At 33.8% G+C, this 20,710-nt stretch overlaps 1 protein-coding gene across 1 annotated transcript; it reads right to left on the bottom strand.

Moving 5' to 3' along the window:
* Positions 1–494: 494 nt before the first annotated feature.
* On the bottom strand, positions 495–20,456 carry LOC116265830 (clathrin light chain 1-like). The gene is made up of 3 exons (XM_050080899.1): positions 20,109–20,456; positions 1,518–1,568; positions 495–1,051 (listed from the first exon to the last, which is right to left on the bottom strand). Exons 1-3 carry the CDS (start codon positions 20,454–20,456, stop codon positions 665–667), a joined length of 786 nt encoding a protein of 261 aa, XP_049936856.1. The 3' UTR covers positions 495–664.
* Between the last annotated feature and the right edge of the window lie 254 nt (positions 20,457–20,710).

The following is a 20,710-nucleotide window of genomic DNA, read 5'->3' as shown; positions in this document are numbered from 1 at the left end:
TTTCTTCCCCTATGTTGTGTTCTTTAGCTATTCTATAGGATTCCTACGAATTGAAACCATGAAAAATGGACTGGTAGTTGAGTCTGCCAGATTTTTATTTAGAACTCCGAAGCACTTCATAGCACGCATAGCGCATGCGAGCAAAGAATGGACTATGCCAATGGCATTCACGTGGTTTAATTGTCTAGCCTGCGTAGAAACCCATGTTAGTTCGCACGCCGGTTTGTATAATGGGGTGGGCGTCGGTAGCGGGTACCCGGCCCGTGGCCCATGAAAGACGTGTTTTATTGATGTTTTTTCGGTTGAGTTATATTTAATGTATTTATCATTTTTTTCAATACAACGCAATATTTGTGACAGTGATTAGAAAGGTGCACATAAAGGATAGGAATGGCAACACAAGTGTCTCCGTGCAGAGTATGGAGATGGAGAGAAATATTCAAATTCAACCCTGGAAAAGGAAAGAAGATGCATCTGTAAAGCAGAATTCCGACAGAAAGTTAAGAAAAAATAATAATACAAGGCACTAATAACTGTCCATCACTACCAAAAATCGCTGCCTCGTCATTTTTGTGTAATTGATGGGGAAACCAACTAGGGGACCAAATACAAATACAAAATAATCCACGCAACCATGAAGAGAAGAAAGTAAATTTTGAACCTTTTAGGCAACTGATACTGCTTCTTTGAGAGGAATTGCAGGCTTTGCTCCTGCCAACACTGCAGCAGCTTCCTTAGGTGGAGTTGTGTTGTTACCATCATCTTTTGAACCATCCTTAGCAGCATCCTTTGCAGGTTCCGGTGGAGGTGGCTTCATATGAGGTGGTGGTGTGTGCTTCAACTTAACCAATATTTGGCGCATCCTTGACAGATCACTAGGCTTACCTGGCTTTGGTCCCTGCACAACAACAATGGAAGGCCTTTTCTCAGCATCCTTCTTCCCCCTTTTCTTCTCAATATTAGGAACCTCATGGGGGATCAGCTCTGCAATTGCCTTCCAATACTGCTTATCTGCACCGGCATGAAACTTCTCCTGGTTTGCAAGAAACAGCTGACAGAAGAAGGGGAACAAAGTTTCATCAAAACAAATTATTAAAACGTATTAAAATATGCAAAAATGCCACGAATATAGCTAATAACAAAGTCACACTTAATGGTCTTGGAAATTATAGTTTACAAAAGTAAAGGAAAACGGGGAACTTCTCCACCAACCAATTGGTGAAGGCCAATAAATGGCATGTCTCCTTCAAGATAAGAAGCAAAAAGAACAATATAATAGGATGCACGGTACTGAAAAATTCCAGCAAGTTGGTCTTTACTGACAAGTTTATCAGCGTTTATTCAGACATTCCACTATAACTACCCAACAGCTGAATTTGCATCCTTTATTTTTCACTGGCTTACTGCAACCCCCAACAAGATGCAATGTAGATTAATCAATAAGAACACCAAGAAACGGAAAGAACGAGGGGAACAAAACAATACCAAATGGACAACAAAATAATGTCAAATCTGACCTTCTCTTTTTCTCTGTTATGACCTTTGTTTGTCTCACCGTTGACTCTGTTCTTTCACATGTAGCTCCTTGGCTCAAATGATTTATTGGGCCGCTCCATTCTTATATATATATATATATATATATAAGTTCCTTGTATATTTTTTGGCATCTATTGTGACTCTTTCTTTTTAATTTTATTTCCTGTAGTCATCTATCTAGCTCACCTGGAATTCTTTGAGCTCTCCATATGCTGGACTTCTTCTGTAGCCTATTTAAAGGGCCTCGTTGGTCCTCTTTAATACATGCTTCTCTTGAAGCTTTTCTAAGTTTTTATTATTCAGTTTAGTGCCTTGGTGCACATTCTTTATTCAGGTTGTGGTGCTTTACCGCACTTTTTTTCCTAATGATTCTCTTCTTGTGATTATTGATATAGATTTCTGACGCCGTAGGTGCGTTCCTTCCCCTAGAACACGCAGATAGGTGATCCGTCCTGTTCATTTTCAATGTCTGTCATAAAAATTTACATGATACCCAAGCTTGGCCCTCCAATCTGACTGCACCATGTTTTTCGAAGCTATGGGAATCTTGGAAGATTGAGTTTTTTGTTGTCTTAAAGATTTGCTTGTTCAACAACTGTTGGTGAGATTCCTGTGAGTATTTCTATCCGCCTTGCTGCTGCTGGAAAAAGGTTGTTGCTGCATCGTCATGGTTGTGGTGAATCATAATCCCCATCAAATTGGGCAGGTTGTTGGCCATCTTAAGGTAACCTCCCAGGCCAAAAAAGATTTTACTTTCCTCTTCCTAAGCATTCCACAACAAATTATGTTCAATGGGCTATAAGCATGGAACATTTAATTAGGATCAAAAGGTTATGGGGAACTGTTGACCAAGGAACGTCAAGTAATTTTGACTAAAATTATTGGTGGTAAAGTATGTTTGTTAGAAGGATCTGGAAATAAAAAAAAAAACGATAGCTGATTATGAGAGAATGGGAAGATTGGAAAGTAGAACATAAAAAGATCCTTACTTGGATTCTTATCTGTGTAAAAGCCACTAGTACGAATCACATTTTTAAGCACAACTATGCACATGAAGCTTGAGTTTTTGAAAAAACCACACATTATAAAGGATATACCTGATCTCCAACAAAGAGAAAAAACCATCAAAGAGTATGTTACCAAATTTGATCTAATGTTGGATGAGATAATTAAGTTTAACTTTTTTCAGTTAACGCAAGAGACATAGCTTTGAAAGAAAAAGAAATCCGAAGAAAGAAATTCCATGAATTTATTATTGGATTGAGGTTCGAATATAAAGGTATCAAGACTTCATTACTTCATAGATCTACAGTCTACAGTATATTTATGAGTAAGGCAATTGCATAACTTCAAATGCAGAAAAATAGGCTGGATTTTTCCAAGGAAAGAATGATAGCGTCCTTGCTACCTCTCATCCCAGAACTTACACAAAACCATATAGGCCTCCTCACTTTCATAAATTTAGTGATGAAAGAAGTGAAAGATTATTCAAGGACAAAATTTTCTTAAGGGGATTAAGATTGTAACAAGTAGTTCCTTAGTGCCTAAATCACGTTATGAGTTATCGTTTTAGCCCTACAAGTTCATGAACCTTATTATGTTTTTATGTGGGTTCATACAAACTTGTTATTACATACTATGATTAAGGTAGATTAGTAATTGAATAATCTGAGACTAAATTGTTCCAATCATGATTAGACATGCTTAATGACAATTTAAGAGCATAAACACCTACTTAGTGAATGATTAGAGCTCTTAAGTTTTTCTTTTCTTTATCTTCAGTTTAGTTCTTTTTTTTTTCTAGTTTTCTTCTGGTAGTATGTCTTAGATTTTTCTTCTCTATTTTAGCATGCTTAGTTTAGGTTATTTTTGCTTTAGTTCTTAATCAGTTTAATTTCCTTTAAGCATGCTTAGGTTTTAGAATTTCTAGTTTTGTCAGAATTTTTATTTTAATTTATTAGTCTTTAGGCTGGGGATTTGAGGTCAGGTATGCCCCTCCTTCCTCTCTCTTTCTTTTTTATTTTGGCATTTAAATTTTGGTTTAGATTCTTGCTTTAATGTATGACAAACACATATTTGCTTTTTGCATAATACGAGCATATCTTGGACCGTAAATATAAATTAAATTTCAAATATGCACTTAACATATGATTCATGTAGAAACTAAGCATGATTGGCTAGTACCATGCCATGCATAGTCCTAGCATGATAACATCCAGTTCAGTATAGTATCTACGTGGATTCACTTTCAAAAACATAAATTTTCAAATGCACATTTTCAAAGCCAAATCTCTTTTAGAAATTATGTTTTCTAAAATCCCTAGGTTTATGCATGGTCAAGATCTAAACCTAGAGTTACCCATGTTCAAATATTCTAGGGTCTAACGTAGACTAGCTTTAGAACCCACACAAGTAAGTCACAAATCCTAGATCCAGCTTTCGTTAGCCAACCCATACAAAATTTCTTGATAGTTAATTAAATGTGGCATTGAGTCCACTACAATGAACCATGATTTGGTCAAGCTCTAGCTAGGTCGGCCCGTTCTAGGAAATCCTAATTAGATCAAGCCTAGTTAAGCCTAGATCCAATTCAATTGAACCTCAAACAAACGTTATTGGATCTCATGGTGAATTGGATCTAAGATCTAGAAAATACCTCTGATTTAGGTTCGGATTTCAGGACAATATTAAAATTGAATATGGATAATAGATTACAAGCATTAGATCTGGCATTCAAAATTTGGATCTCAATTTAACTGATTCAGATTAAACCTCAAGGATTTATATATTGCATTCTGAATTTTGTATCTTAAGTATCATTTATTACAAGCCTGAACTATAAATTTGGATCTAAACCCCGGTCGACCCTCAGGCAAACCGTAGAACCTAAATTTCCATTACAAGTTTGGATCAAGAAGTCTAGACGTTAAATCAAGCTGATCATGAGAAGAGCTTGAATTTAATTTTAGATCTCTTTAGCATCACATCCCATATTTCATGAAATTTAGAGACCAAATCTTGATTATGCATAATCTAGTTGCATGCATACATGTGAGACCTAGGTTCATTTTCATGGATCAATAATGAGATAGTCCAATGTCATGCATAGCTAGGGGTGAAAAGGAAATAGAGGAAGAACAGGTTTTTTCTATATGATCGTTTTGACCAAGCAGAAGCGAAACAATTACACAATTATGTGTTTAGCGTAGGCCTGAGCAGTCTATTTATGTACAGTTAAACTTGCCATGTAATTGCATGCAGCACAACATGACCTAGAAGTTAGTGGCTCTAATGAAGAACACCTATTTATAAGCAAACCTCCAAATCATGTATCAAAGATTTGCAACTCTCACAGTCTTTGTTTCAGATTAGCAAAAAGGGATGTACATATATCTACGAACAAACCATGCACACACAAAATTTATGGTTCAAGTGGAATGCATATGACATCAGACATGCCCCTCTCAACAATCCCCCATCCTTCAAGCCACCTAGCAAGCATCACCTACAGTAGAATAGGAACCTAAAGAAAATAGATAATCATGACATCAGCACAACTGCCGAATACAATATCAAGTATTCCAAATACATGAAAGACCTAATTTCTAGCCATAGGTTGAAATAGCTTCAGTGCTTCATCTTTCCTTTTCTCCATAGTTTTTCCCATTCTTTCCATAGCTTTTCCCATTCTTTCTTACCATACTTACAAATCCTTTTTCTTTCATTTGAGTCTATTGCTTCTTCGCGTTGGTCTTCATAATAATAAATCAAATTATCAAAACTCATATGTTTCTAACAATTTCTCCAAGTCATTCTCTATGGTTGGTTCAGCAATACTAATTTCATTAAATAGTTCAATATGGTATTTATCTTTATCATGGTTCCATTTTTTGGTATTCTATGTGACTCACATTCTTCGTTCACTAGAATGTTTAGAAGAGTATCTTTTATAAAGTATGTTTCTTGAGAAATAAGAATGATAATGGCTGAGTATCATCACTGGATACAGGTCCACTCCTACACCAGTGATAATACTCAGGTCATAGTTCAAAAGTTTAGAAAGCATAACAATATAACTATCAAAAGATATTTTTGTGGGAGCAAGGAATGGAATCCCGTCACTTGGCCATCTGTGATCCTCAAGGGATTTAATGTGGAAGTAAGGACATGGTGTTTTAGATTGAGAAGGTAGCACATTCCAGTCAATCGAACTGTCCACAATGGGTCACTTTCCCTTATCTGCAAGCCCTAAAAGTCGGTCTTCTGGTGTTTTTGACATGCCAGTGAATCAGATCACTCACTCTGAGTCACACAAGTAACCAAATCACATTAGTAAAAGCAATGGAAGGAAAGGAATAAATAAATAAATAGACAATAATTCATAATTACATGAATTTCAATGATGCACACACACACCCACTTGAGCAAAATCATATGATGCCACCTAGCTCATCGATGTATTCAGGGCTGACCATTGTGCCGCTCATGGTCCCAAGCATCGAGTCTGCTGTGACTCTACATTTCATTGAGCACAACTATGTTATTGCAGTAACTGCATCCCACACTCTGCTGCCTCACATCGGGGATTGGCTCCAGCTTGGGGAATGAGCACTTAATATATCAATCCATGCATTCAAAGGAGGTTCCGCAAACTCAGGTCCCTGAACCCTTGCACCACCCAACCTGAACCCTTTTATGTTTTACAGTTGGGTTCAACTATCTATAGCCACCATGCCACAATTTCATAAATTTCTGCCATTTCGAAAACATTAAACTGGCCCTAAGCTCTTGCCTACATCAAAATGACAACTCAGGCCATGAGCAAACTTAATATGAAATAAATAACAAACCATCATGCTCAACCAAATCGATGCATGACTAACAATTTCTGGCTTTCTTCATTAATTATGCTCATTTGAAAGCTAAATCATGGACTCATTATAAAATAACATCAATGTCAAAACTCAGTTTAAAAGCCTATATCTCTGGCATAACTGAAGATCCCCGTATGAGTGTTGCACACTCCTTCAAAATCAATTACATTTGAATAGCAAGCATGTATGCATGCTTAAAGAATCAAGTTAAACTCGACTAGCTCAAGTAATCTTACAACTTGGATTAAGCTGTTGAATCTCAATTTATTAATCTAAGCAATTGTCAAATCACTTGAGCAATCTGATTATGCATAATGAACAATAAATTCAAGACAAAACTCTGGGTGGTCAATCGTGTGGGGCCTAATTTACCCTGGGCATGGCAGGGGTAATCTAACTAAGTTGGGGGGTAGCTGACCAAGGTCTAGCAATGGCTGGGCCATGGCCAACCAAGACTTACCAGCCCTCATAGCCTAGCTTGGCATACAGTCAATGTTTGTGATATAGAGAACCAATGTGCAAACTGACATGGGTTTCACGTAGCCTAGACAGCTAGACCACGCAAACAATGTTGGCATAGTTCATTCATTGCTTGCATGTGGTACATGTGGTATGGAGTGCTTCAAAGTTTCGAATAAAAATCTGTAGAATCTCAAAGATTGGGGCCCTTTGCACGATCCAACCCATAGGAATAGTAGAGAATAGCTGAATAGCACAACGCAGGAGAAGAAACTAGAATTCATATGGTTGAAAGCCTATAAATTTATGTTTAATCAAAGAAACTGAAATAATTTTCATAGTTTCTTAGATTTCTGCAAAATTTCTAATCCAGATAATTGTGGCACACCGGTGGGAGGATTCGAGAAGGTCTCACTATCAACAAAAGTGTCTCTCTCCTCATTTTTCTCTATCCTTCCTCTTTTTCTTTATCCTTTTCTCTCTTTTCTCCTTATTTTCTCTCTCCTTTTTATAGGTATTATTTGTTCTTAATTTCAATATTATGTCTTAGCAATGCTCACACAAGAACATAGTAACATTCATGAACTTATAGGCCTAAAAATGACAACTCATTATCTGATTTTGGCACTGAAGAACTGGATGTTACAGTCTTACCCTCTTTGCGAAAATTTCATTCTTGAATAGTTAGGGACAGTGTTTCTATATATCAGCTTTTAGCTCCCAAGTACTGTTAGTAGTGGTGCTGCCATTCAACTTTTACTACTGGTATTCTATTTGTTCTTAATACACATATGTCAAATCTTTTTTGTATCATTGACACATGAAAGATGTTATGAACCTGAGAGTATTGTGGTGACAGTCAGTACGTTGTTTTACCAATTCCTACTAGAATTTCAAAATGTCCAATAAATCTAAGATTCAATTTGCCCCTCTTACCAAATCTGAAAATCCCTTTGATTGGGGACACACATAAAAATACTTGGTCTCCAACTCAAAACTTAGGGGCTGTTGTCTTTTGTCAATACAACTTTTTTGATAATCCTAAGTAGTCGATAGTTTGTTTTATATCATCTTGATTTGATCAACATAGTGTAGTAGAACTAAAGAATGTTTCAATTTTCCATCACTTTCATCCCAATATATAGGTGTTCGGCATGGATGTCTATATAAAGCTTCAAAAGGAACCATAACAATATTAGAATGGTTACTGTTGTTGTAGGCAAATTTAGCTAGTTTTACATATTTGTCCCATTTGCCCTTCCATTCTAGAGAACATGTCAATAACATATCTTCTAAAGTTAAAATCGTCCTCTATGCTTGTCCATTGGCTTGGAGTTATAATGTAGAACTCATATGTAACTTAGTTCCCAATGCAAGCTGGAGAGCTTTTCAAAAACAAGAGGTGCATTTAGGATATCTGTTTGAAATAATGGTACACGGCACACCATGCAATCAATTCATCAACATACAGTTCAGTGAAAGATTCTAAGACTGGTTAGCTCTTATTGGAAAGAAATGAGCAGACTTTGTTAGTCAATCAGCGATGACCCATTTGGTGTCATGTTGTTTCCGAGTCCTTGACAATTCCATGATGAAGTCCATCGCTATATCTTCCCATTTCCATAAAGGAATCTCAATTGGCTACAATAATCCTCTGGACTTTTGATGTTTTGTTTTGACTTACTGTTACATATGACATTTTGCCACATGTTTGGTGATATCAGATTTCATTCTTGACCACCAAAATGTTTACTTAGCATCATACATTTTATTCACTCATGGATGAATTGTAGGAAGCAAATACTATCTCTATTGTCCAGAGAAAAATCTAGTTTATCCTTTGGACAATGAGAAATCATCTGGCTATAATCAAGATCATGCTTGTGTTTTTGTCGAACTATCTCAATCAAATCACATAGCTTTGTTGTGCACAAGTAACTGTTCTTAGAGTAGGTTGTAAGGGATGCCAGGAAATCAATTCCTCAATCATTTTCCATGTTTGAAGTATCAAACTTACTGCAGTCACAGTACCTTTGCGACTAATGGCATCTGCTACAACATTTTCCTTCTCTCTCCTCATTTTTTGTCTCCTTCCTCTCTTTCTCTCTCCTTTTCTCTTTTTTCCCCTTCTTTTCTATCTCATCTCCTCAAATGTGGCCCAAAATGGGGTGGCAGCCCTATTTATTGTAAAAATATTATTTATTGTGATATTTTATTCTATTTTATATTATTTTATTTAAAGGAGGTTGTAAAATTTAATTTAACAATAATAAGTGGGAAATTACCTAAACCACTAAAGACATAACTGTGTCTACTCTCATGAGCCTTGCATGTGTCTCATTTGGTTCTTGGTTGAATGTTACTTCAGCTCAAGTCCAAGACCTCACTTAGACTCTCACACTTCTTTACTTTAGTGAACATGCAAAATTTTCACAAGTTCAAATGATTATTTTACTCTTCACCATGAGATTTCCAAATGAATTTTCAAAGACCAAATTTCAAGGACAAATGGTCATTCTATGCTAAACAAGCACTTTTTACATCAACATTGAACACCTAGACTCATACCATTTTATCTTTGCATCTTGTCATCTTGACCTAGAAAATAAGGATTTTTCATCAAAATTTTTGAGAATTTCCTAACATTTGAGCAATTAGACCATTTGTCAATTTTACATGACCCCAAGCGTCGCTACAGTCAATTCACCAAGGTTATCCCTAGCTTGAAGCCAACTCCCTTGTAGCTCAAATAAGCTCTTGGAACTTAAAATTATGATCTTAGCTCAACCAAGTCAAAACAAGTTTTACCTTGATGGAGAGAAAGTTTTATTTCACTAATTTTGAGTCACCCAACCCAAGTTTCAACATATACTAATTTGCAGATTGCTGCTGAATCTTTCTATCTCTTGTTTTCAAGGGTTTATACTGAATTTGAGTTCAACCTGGAAGATTGAGCTAAACCCAAGCTACGACCATCTTTATCATGTATAATTCAAGCTTCATTTAGTTCGGTTTGAGTTCATTCATCCCGATTTTAGTTCAATTTATTTTTGAGTGCTTTCTCTTTCATGTTTTCAAGGGTTTAAGCTGAATTTGAGCTCATCCCAGAAGAGTGAGCTAAAATCAAGCTAGGACCACATTTATCATGTATAAATCAAACTTCATTTAGCTCAGTTTGAGTTTATTCATTCCTGTTTGCTTTCAATTAAGTCTTGAGTACTTTCTCTCTCCTATTTTTAGAAGTTTGAGCTGAATTTGAGCTCAACCCAATAAAGTGAGTTGAAACTGAGTTGGGTTATTTAATCATGAGTAAATCAATACTTAGTTAGTTCAGTTTGAGTTCATTCCTTTCGGGTTGAGTTCAATTCAATTTAAAAGTCTCTGGAGCTCATTCCTAGTACTTGGTACGTTCTGTAAAACTGTTGTCGAGCTCAATTTTGCAAAATTACATTGAATTTCTCTGATATTTCAGCATGTCATTATAGGCAAATAGCTTTTCCAAATGCCTGTAGCTCCACTTGTGGAAATTCTAATAAAAATCTGATTTTGATGGCCTTCCTTGATTTTCCTTTATAAATGTGGCGCATACAGGTTGATGAAAATTTGTTTTTGATTTTTAAAGTCATTCGAGAGAAAATTTTCACTAAGATTTTAATTAGATCCTATTTAGGAACTTGGCCACATGCTGGATCAGTCAGAGCGAGAAAATTCATCCGAAACTCTAAAATTATACACAAAGGCAAAATGGCTGTTTCCTTTCAATCCATATTCTTCTGCATAAACATAAGTTATGAGTCACATATACCTTGGTTTATGATTTTCTTTGATTCTAGAATCTTAGTTCAAGACAATCTCCTTATTTGAACCAAGTTTATCCCGAAATCACATACAAGGGTATTTTGATCATTTGACACTATGCACATATTTTTCATAAAACCTAGCTTAAAACCTAACTTAAGAGCCACATGAACTTAAGTTAGGTTTGAGATAAATTTCATGGATCTGGTAGGCCTAAGCACAGGCTTAGCATACCCCAATTTTCCATTAAAATTAAAGTTTTTTAAGACAGTACTAGGTTGAGCCTATCATCAGCCTAGCTCTGAACCCAATTTTCAAAAACTAAACCTAACCTAGGTCCAGTCCATGTCATACAGCTTGAACCCACCTAGCTCAACTAGAGCCTGGTCCAATTCCATGCTATTTTTATATCTTCGTTTCACATTTATGACCATGATCATATATCCATGTTTGGATCTCATACCAAGTCTCAAATCTAATCTATCTTTATAGATCCAGATCCATTATTCCCATTTTAGATTTTGGATATCGAATCATAATCCAAATTTCAATACCATATCCATATTCATCCTTTAGAATTTTTGTTGTATCTGGACCTGGATTTGGGTCCCAACATGAAACCCCTATCCAGTATTCACATGTGAGCTTAATGCATGTTATATCTAAAAAATGTATCATGGATTAAATAGACGACCTCCCACCTTGCCCCTTAACACTTTATTTATTCCTAGAGAAGCTCATAAGGTTGGTAAAATTCCAAATGGGCACTAAAAAAACGTTTATTTCAAAACAAGTTAAATTTTTTTGTCTTTGTCTAAGTATTGGTTCAGGCTACATTAGTGCCCAACCTACACCCAACCAAACTCAGTGTTGGGGTTGTGGGAGTGAGCTCAGACATGGTGCCGACTTTAGGTAAAATTTTATCCCTCTTCTTTTTTTTTATTTGCAATTTAGATCTTTATGCATGTTTAGTTTAGTTTATTTTTCTTAGTTGTTTTAATAATGTTATAGCCTAGCAAGTTTGTTTTCTAGATTAGGCTTATTTTAGTGTGATATGCCCCTCTCTTCTTTGTTTCTTTCATTTAAGTTCATGTTTTTTTCTTACATATTTTTACTTAAGTCATGCATATAGAATATGGTTTTTCTTCATATTTTTTTAATCATGCATTACACCTTTGTTTTAACATACACTGAACCACCTTGCACCCACATGCACCCCTTGTTTGAAACCAAACTAGGTCAGCAAAGTATCATACTCTGTGTGCATCAGCCCAGGTATGTGAAAACCAGAATCCAGTTTGGATCTCATGCAAGAATCATTTCAAATCATAGTTTTCTCTATAAAGTTTCAAAACCAATCTTTTTTAAATGATTTCAAAAACCCTTGGTCATGTAGACATTAAGTGCAATCCTGGTTCAATTCTCTAAGGCCTAGCCCAAACTGATCCTAGAGCCTACTATTTAGGAACCCAGTCTATAGCCTAGGTCTAGTCAAGCTTCTTTAAATACTCATTCACATGGAATGCATGAAATTTATATATCATATGGTTTGTCTAAGACCAAACCCACTTATTATAGTCAAACCCATCTTCGAACCCAGTGTTAACAGGACTGAACCCAGTCATGTTGACCAACTTACCCCTAAATCATTTGGATCTCAGATCTCAATTCAATGTATTGTATTCAAATCATAAACCATATGTTGATCTAATCTAAACCATGTCATTAACCCAAGTATACCTACATTGATGTCAATCTCAAGTATTGGATTTGGATGCCAAGTATTAGATTTTGGATCTTGAATTATGGACCTTGGATCTTGAATTTTAAATCCCAAATATGGATCTTGGAACTTGAATTTTGGATCCCAGGTCATAGGTTTTGGATCTTGGATTTTAGACTTTGGATTTTGAATCAGATTTCATGTACGAGACCTGAATCATAAATGTTAGGTCATTGGTATTGGATTGTGGGTTTTGGATCCTAGATTTTGGATCATGAATTTTAGATCTTGGATTGAATTTCAAAGTAAATGAGCATTTGATCATAAACCTAGGATCAATCCCTACAAAATTAAACCAAAATGCAAGATTTTGAACCCCACAATCATCAATTTTGGATCTATCCTTTTAGAATTTGGTTCTTAAAAGATTCAATTATGAATGCAAGGTAAATTCACTAGATCTATGACCATGAATTTTGGGATCATGAGTCTCAATCACATGAAATGATACTTTGTCTTCTATAACATCTCTTCAAATTTAGAACAAGATTTATATAAAATTTCTTAGTTCATGATTATAAGTTTTGGATTCAGATCCAGTTCTCTCTTAATTTTTCCATGAACCTACATCCTAGCCCTAGTGGAGACCAGACTCCAAACCTCCATGACATAGTTTTGCATGCATCATTTTAGATCTAGGATCTCAAGTTGCATTAATCTATGATGATTCAGACATCAGACATCTAATTGAGTTTTCTTTGTTCATCACTCTACTTCTAAGATCTATTTAAATTTTAAGACATACATGATTTCAAAATTAAGGCACAATTGTTTTCCTAGGTTTTGAATACATTTAAACTCAGCAATTGAAACATCTATTGTAGTCCTTGGTCCGATTAACCCTGTTTAAGACACCAGGAATGGTTAGACCTCATACTGACAGGTCGAGTTTCATCCCTCAAAATCCTACACATGGAATATGAAGGCAAGTACAAGTAATATATCCTATTTATTACAGTTTACATGTATGATTTGATAAAAAATGTACATATAAACAAAAGTGGTGATCACAATTAGACCTATCACTAACTACTAGACAATAATGTCATTTTTCTACTATCTCTAGTTGGCCAATTTGTGATTTCTTAATTGCTTTCTACTCTAGTGGATATCCTCTAAGCATGTGCAGCATTACAAAAGTGAGTTTGTTATCAAATATTTGACATTTCTATTGATGTTTCCTTCAATATACACTCGATGTTTATATTTGTGCTTTTCTGCAAATATTCTCCATCATTTATGACTTATTTTATCTTTTGCATTTTCTTTATTTATAAGTTGTACATTTTGATCATTTCTTTGCACAATTTCACAGTTGCTTTTGGTATAGACATGCCATTATGATGTTATGAAAAAAGCCTTTGCGCTTTGAACGAGTCAAGTTGCCACCATAATGGGAAAAATAACTTAATATCACTATGGGAGTCACAGTTGTGATTAAGCTATCACATACAGTGTTTGGTATCCAAGTTTGACAGACATGGCTCTCTTCTGGGATATAGACTATCCTAATCTTGTTGACACCTCTAAGCCATCATCACAAGCTAGGTGCAAGCCAATCTGTTTGTATGTGTATATGTACCTTGTGAAGATAGTATGCATATTAAATTTTATATTTGTGTTTGTGTTTATGTTACCTATTTATTTATCTTCTTTTGCAAATAATATTTTTGTGTTTTTTTCTTCTTTTAATCCTTTATCTTTACTAGAAGGCATTTCAGTCATTTTGTAGTTTTAAATTGAATTTAAATTTTATATTTGGGAAATCAAGTACGAAATTAGCTTTTGACTAATAAATCTTTGAGCTTATGGAAACCTGCTTAGGACTAGGGGATCCTGTTGAGCAAACGATCTCAACTTGTTAGTGAAAAGGAGAACATAGAGAAAGAAAGTTCAACATTTTGCATATCTCAACAACATTTGAAGTATGGAAGACTGTGTTTTATCAAACTATTTACTTCCTTTTATTGACGTTGGATGATGGAAGAGCACATGCCACTTGAATGTGTACATCATGTGATTCGGATGGTTTGAAAGAGACTGCAACTTTTCTAGATATGGTATTTGTTATTTGTAAAGTCGTAGCCTTTCTCTGTTTTATTTTAGAATTTTGTTTTCTTGGAAAAATTTGGAATCCAATGACCAAAAAATAAAAAATACATAAAAATAGTAAACATATTATGAAATTCTGAGTTATGCACTTCATTACAAAAATGTTGGAAAAATTTTTGGATAGTTTTTATATAGACCATTTCTTTTGAATGAACTGGGACAGCAACACCTGCTTCAAGATAGAAGGAAAGTTTATGTGGCATTTGTATGATCAATTAAACTTTTTTTTGGCTTTCGGTCTATATGTTCTTGTATTTTCATTTTGTTTTATTTCACCTTTTTCATCCCCAGGTTCCTAATTGAGGGCTTTTACCTGATTAACGGAGGATCTACTGTATCACATGTGTTTATTTATTTATTGATTTTATGGTCATTAAAAATGGAAAAATGAGTTCATTTCATGCAGAACATAACAATCTTCAAAACATGAGTCAGGGCCATATATATATGTCCCTAGTCCATAGCCAGCCAACTAGACTATGGCAGTGCAGTTGGATGGGCAATGTACTATAGACTAGTCAAACAATCTACTAGTCCCTGCTATAATATACATTATATACGTATAATATGTATAGTATATATGTAACAAAATATAAAATATATATTGTAACATTGTTATATGCACATACATATATCCATATAATATATATTATACATATATATATGATATGTAATATAATATATGTATGGTATATAATGTATGTATAATATATAATTTATAATTATTATATTATAAACATATTATATAATATGATATACTATATATGTATTACATATAATACATACGACATAATATAGTATTATTTATTACGTATCCATATGTATAATACGTATAATATAACCTATATTGTAATATAGATGTTATATAGTATTATAAACAAATATATATATATATATATACACACACACTATATATATCTATACACACTATATGCATTGTATATTAACTATATATAGTACACAAGTATATATGTATATGTATAACAGATAACATATATATAAATTGAAATGCATACAAATAAATGTATACAAATAATATGACATATATAACATAAATAATATTACAGTACGTATAAATATGTACATACAAATAATAAATATATTATTGTATAACATAAATGTACATGTTATAATAGTATAAATAATGTTATATAATATATAATGTATATTATACATATTATGTATACATATATACGTTATTATAACATATATAATGTATATAATATTATAATAGTTGTTTACATTATATACTAATACATGTAATATTTAAAAGATTGTTAAGTATATTAACATGTTATAATGTACATATAATATATATAAATAATGTACATATATCTGTATATACATATGTTATATGTACATGTATGTATATATACATATATGCAACATACATATAATACATAGAATATGGATAAATGTTAAAGAATAAGTATATACATATTATAATACCTAATAATATTACATATTATAATATTATATTACAATACATATATGATATATATGTATATAATAATATGTATAATGTTTAATTGTATTATATACATGTAACATTATATGTATAACATATCTATACAATATATATATATATATATATATATATATATATATATATATATATATATATATATATATATATATATATATATATATATATAATATGTATATATATGTGTTATATGCATGATACATATAATACATTACATATATGACATTATAGGTATATATGTATATATCCTTACATACATAATCCATATGTCGTAACATACATATTACGTATATGATACCATATAATTGTATAATACTTATATGTTCATATTATTAAGCATACATGTGTCTATATAACATACATATTATACATATATACATATGATATATACATATATGTTATGTTATGTACGCTATGCACATGTATAGATATGTGCATTTATACATATAGGATGTATGTTATACATATATTCATATAATATATACGTATGTATCATATTATGTTATCCATTTATATACAATATACATATATGCATATATATGGTTAACACTAATGGGATTGATATATATTATTCGCAATATAATAAACCTTTACATATGCTATACAATTGGATGCTCACAAGTATCCATTTGATCCCGTATACATATCAAATTGTAATATGCTTGTGTGAACATATTATAATATAATGTATTATAATATGAGAAGTTAATATAATATAATGTTAACTATTGTATACGTATATATGTATATTGTGTTATCCATTATACAATAACATTATATACCAATGGGATTTAACTCATTCATTTTCATTATAGTTAATCCGCTGAATCGAACTTGTTGTTACATTTATATTGATTGATTCAAAGAATTGAAAACACATGTTTGTATGAATATAAATGGGATTTAAGCAATTCATTTGCTAAAACAATAAGTTGCAATTAACTATATAGCTAAACAAATGGGATTTAAGCAATTCATTTGCTAAAACAATAAGTTGCGATTAACTATATAGCTAAACAAATGGGATTTTATTGTAAATAAACACTCTGAAAGCATAGCCTACTGATTTATTTAGATAAACTCTTAACTAAAGGATAATCTTCCTCACTGGAAATTAAGTCCTTTGGGGATTCATAGCCTTCAACTGAGACTATGGAATAAATAGATTCCGAGTCACTAACGTATTCATCTACGCTAATGAGTTCTTGATTAGTGTTATTTAATAACACTGCTTCTTTAGAATAAGAATTCCAAAGCCTTAGTAGATAAAAGTACCAAGGGTTGTGAACATAATTGGAATTATGAAGACGGCAATTTAAACAAAAATTGTTTTGTTTGTTGCCGATACCCTAGCATAGAACACAGATGGAAATGCACTATGTGTTACAATGAGATCTGTAGACTATGTCTAACAGAACTCAAACCAGAATTAGTTTTATCCGTCACCCAAGACAACAAACCTAAACACAAATTTGAAGAATCTGACCTTGAGAAAAGGATCAGAAGGCATGAAAACTTCAGAGAAAAATCTGAAGAATTCCAAGAGAAAACTCAAAAGAAGCTCCTTGAGCTTCAAGAGCAAATTAACCCTCTCCCAAAATCTAAGGAGAAGGGAAAAGAACCTCTTATTACCGAATATGGTAGTAAATTAAAACTTGCAAAACCACCCGGTTTTATAAGTTTTATACACCAAAAAGATTCTGATGACCCTCATTTTTACCAATTAATGGTAAAATGTAGATTAATCCTTGAAGGTGCTATTATTGAGGTCCAAGCACTCATTGACACAGGATGTACTATAACCATCTTGGATGAGTCTTTTATTGACCCAAAATATACTAGACCTTTAGAAAAACCCATAGTATCAAATACTATGTCTAGACATAATTTGGAATACAGAACCTGTATTCCCAAAGATAAAGTAAAACTCCAACTTACTGATGAAGAAGGAGCTTTTACTAATCTATTATCTTGTCCAAAAATTTATATTGGAAATCTCCATTGTAAGCCTATATATTTTATTATAGGTCTTAGTTTTCTAATTGGTGTTAACCATGGAATGATGCTTACTAAAAACCAACTACAAATTTTCCATGAACCACTAAGCTGGTTTGATCACATTTTCTACAAACCATAAACCTTTACTTTGGGAAAAGTCCAAAATCAAGAGTGCGAGAGAAGCATGGTGGGACCATCACCATTCAAAAATTCTCCACTACAAGACGAATGCACTTGTCCCATTAAAGGGCAATGCAAAAAGCAAGTTATGATGTGTCAAACTATTATGGATAAAGAATATATATCCACCTTTCTGGAATGTGAGGTAAAATACCACCTAATTCCAAAAGATGAAGGATTGGTTGATATTTATTCTGATAGATTTGGAACATTTGATTATGTTCTAGATATAAAAAGAATTCTAAATTGCTTCGACCAAGTTGGAATTAATTCAAGCTATCAAGAGATTGATGACCTAATCTCTAGGTTATCCAAACTTGAAATCATTGGAGATAAACCCCAGAAATATTGGGAGAAAAATCAAGTTATGTGTAAACTTGATATAATTAATCCTGGCTTAAGGATAAAAACGACCAATATCAAACTATCTTTGGAAGAAGAATAGGATATGGCAAACCATATAAAAGATTTGATTAACCTAAAGGTTATCAGAATGAGTTCCAGCCCTCACAGGTCTGCAGCGTTTATTGTAAATAAACACTCTGAACAAGTAAGAGGGAAATTAAGAATGGTCATCAACTATAGAAGGTTGAATGATAATACCCGGGATGATGGATATAACATCCCCGATAAAGATTCTTTAATCCAAAGAATCCAAGACAAAAAATATTTTTCAAAATTTGACTATAAAAGTGGATTTTGGCAAGTCAGAATGGAAGAAAGTTCTATTCCATGGACTGCTTTCACTTGCCCCCAAGGACATTACGAGTGGGTTATAATGCCTTTTGGTTTGAAAAATGCTCCCAGTATTTTTCAAAGAAAAATGGATCTTGCTATGGAAAGGTGCAAAGAATTTTATATAGTTTATATCGATGACATCTTAGTTTTCTCAAAAACTAAGAAAGAACATGTTATTCATCTCAAAAAAGTGTTAGAAACTTTTGAAGAAAATGGTATTATAATTTCTAAAAAGAAGATGGAGTTGATGAAAACTCACATCAAATTTTTAGGAACTGAAATTGGCAATGGATATATAAAACTCCAGCCACATATTATTGAGAAAATCATAAAAGATTTTCCCGATAAAATTGAAGACAAAAAGATGCTTCAACAATTTTTAGGAGTCCTAAATTATGCTAGGCCCTATTTTTCACAAATGCATAATCTTGTGTCAGGACTTTATGCAAAACTAAGACCAAATGGTGTTTTATTCTTCAATGAAGAAGATGTAAACCAGGTCAAGAAAATTAAGGAATTAGTGCAACAGCTAAAACCTTTAAGGCTACCACTTAGCACGGATTATTTGGTAATTCAAACCGATGGATCGCATCTTGGATGGGGAGCGGTATTACTTGCTAAACCCTCAAAATATGATCTCAAATCAAGTGAAGAAATTTGCAGGTATGCATCTGGCAAATTCCAAGAGAAAGGTAAGATATCTTTCATAGATATAGAACTTCTAGCAATTTCTTATGCCCTAAAAGCATTTGAATTATTTATCTTAAGAAAAGCTTTTACAATACGAATTGATTGTAAGGCAATTGTCAAGTTTCATTCACAGCTGCATGAAACACATAAAAGGTCATCTGCCAGGAGATGGCTAAATTTCAGAGATATTGTAACTCAATATTCCTCTTAGTGCACTTTTGAGCATATCAAAGGTAAGGATAATAGTATTGTTGACATCTTATCTAGACTGCTTAACTTGTAGGGGAAAGATGGAAGGAATCCTTGAAGAAATCTCGAAGGCAGTTGATATGTTCTTCAAGCTCAGAAGACAACAGCAGAGATTGCTGACTGAGTTCTTTGAAAAACTGTCTGATTTTTTAAAGAGACAGGATATTATAACAGATCACCTCCATAATTTGGAGAAAGAGCTAACCTCACTGGTTAAAACAGGTGTGCTAACGAAGAAGGGAGAAGCTGCGTAGGAGGGAGGATAAGAAGAAGGGCGAGGAAGGAGAAAAAGGCGAAGGAGAAGGGAGAAGGGGGCAAGAGAAGGAGGGAGCTTACCCTCAGCTGCTGCCGTTGCCGCCGCCGCCGCTGCACCGACCTCCGTCTCCTTCTTCTTCTCTGCGCTGAGCTCCGGTCGTGGGTGAGGGAGAGACATAGAGGGGAAACGAGGGGGAAGGGGAACGAGGAAGGGGAGATGTGTTGCGGCGTCGGGCTCCTTACGCGCATGGAGCTCAGGTCCGGGTCTGGACCCTGACCCGATCCGACCTGCAAACATCGCAAGTGTGGATACTTCTTTCGCATCTCCTCCTCAAGTTCCCACGTACTCTCCTTCAACCCATGGTACTACCATTCCACTTTCACTAACGGGATTCTCTTCGTGCGAAGCACTTGCTCTCATTGATCCACAATTCTAATCGGCTTTTCTTCCATTGTCAAATCATCTTATACTTGAACACCTTGAAAGTCAATCACATGTGTAGGATCTGGTACGTACTTTCGAAGCATGGAAACATGGAAAACGTCATGAAC

Source organism: Nymphaea colorata, chromosome 12, assembly GCF_008831285.2.
Source record: "Nymphaea colorata isolate Beijing-Zhang1983 chromosome 12, ASM883128v2, whole genome shotgun sequence".
In the NCBI taxonomy this organism is placed as follows: Eukaryota; Viridiplantae; Streptophyta; class Magnoliopsida; order Nymphaeales; family Nymphaeaceae; genus Nymphaea; species Nymphaea colorata.
Note: the sequence above shows the minus strand (reverse complement) of the source record. Positions and strands in the feature narration are given on the sequence as shown.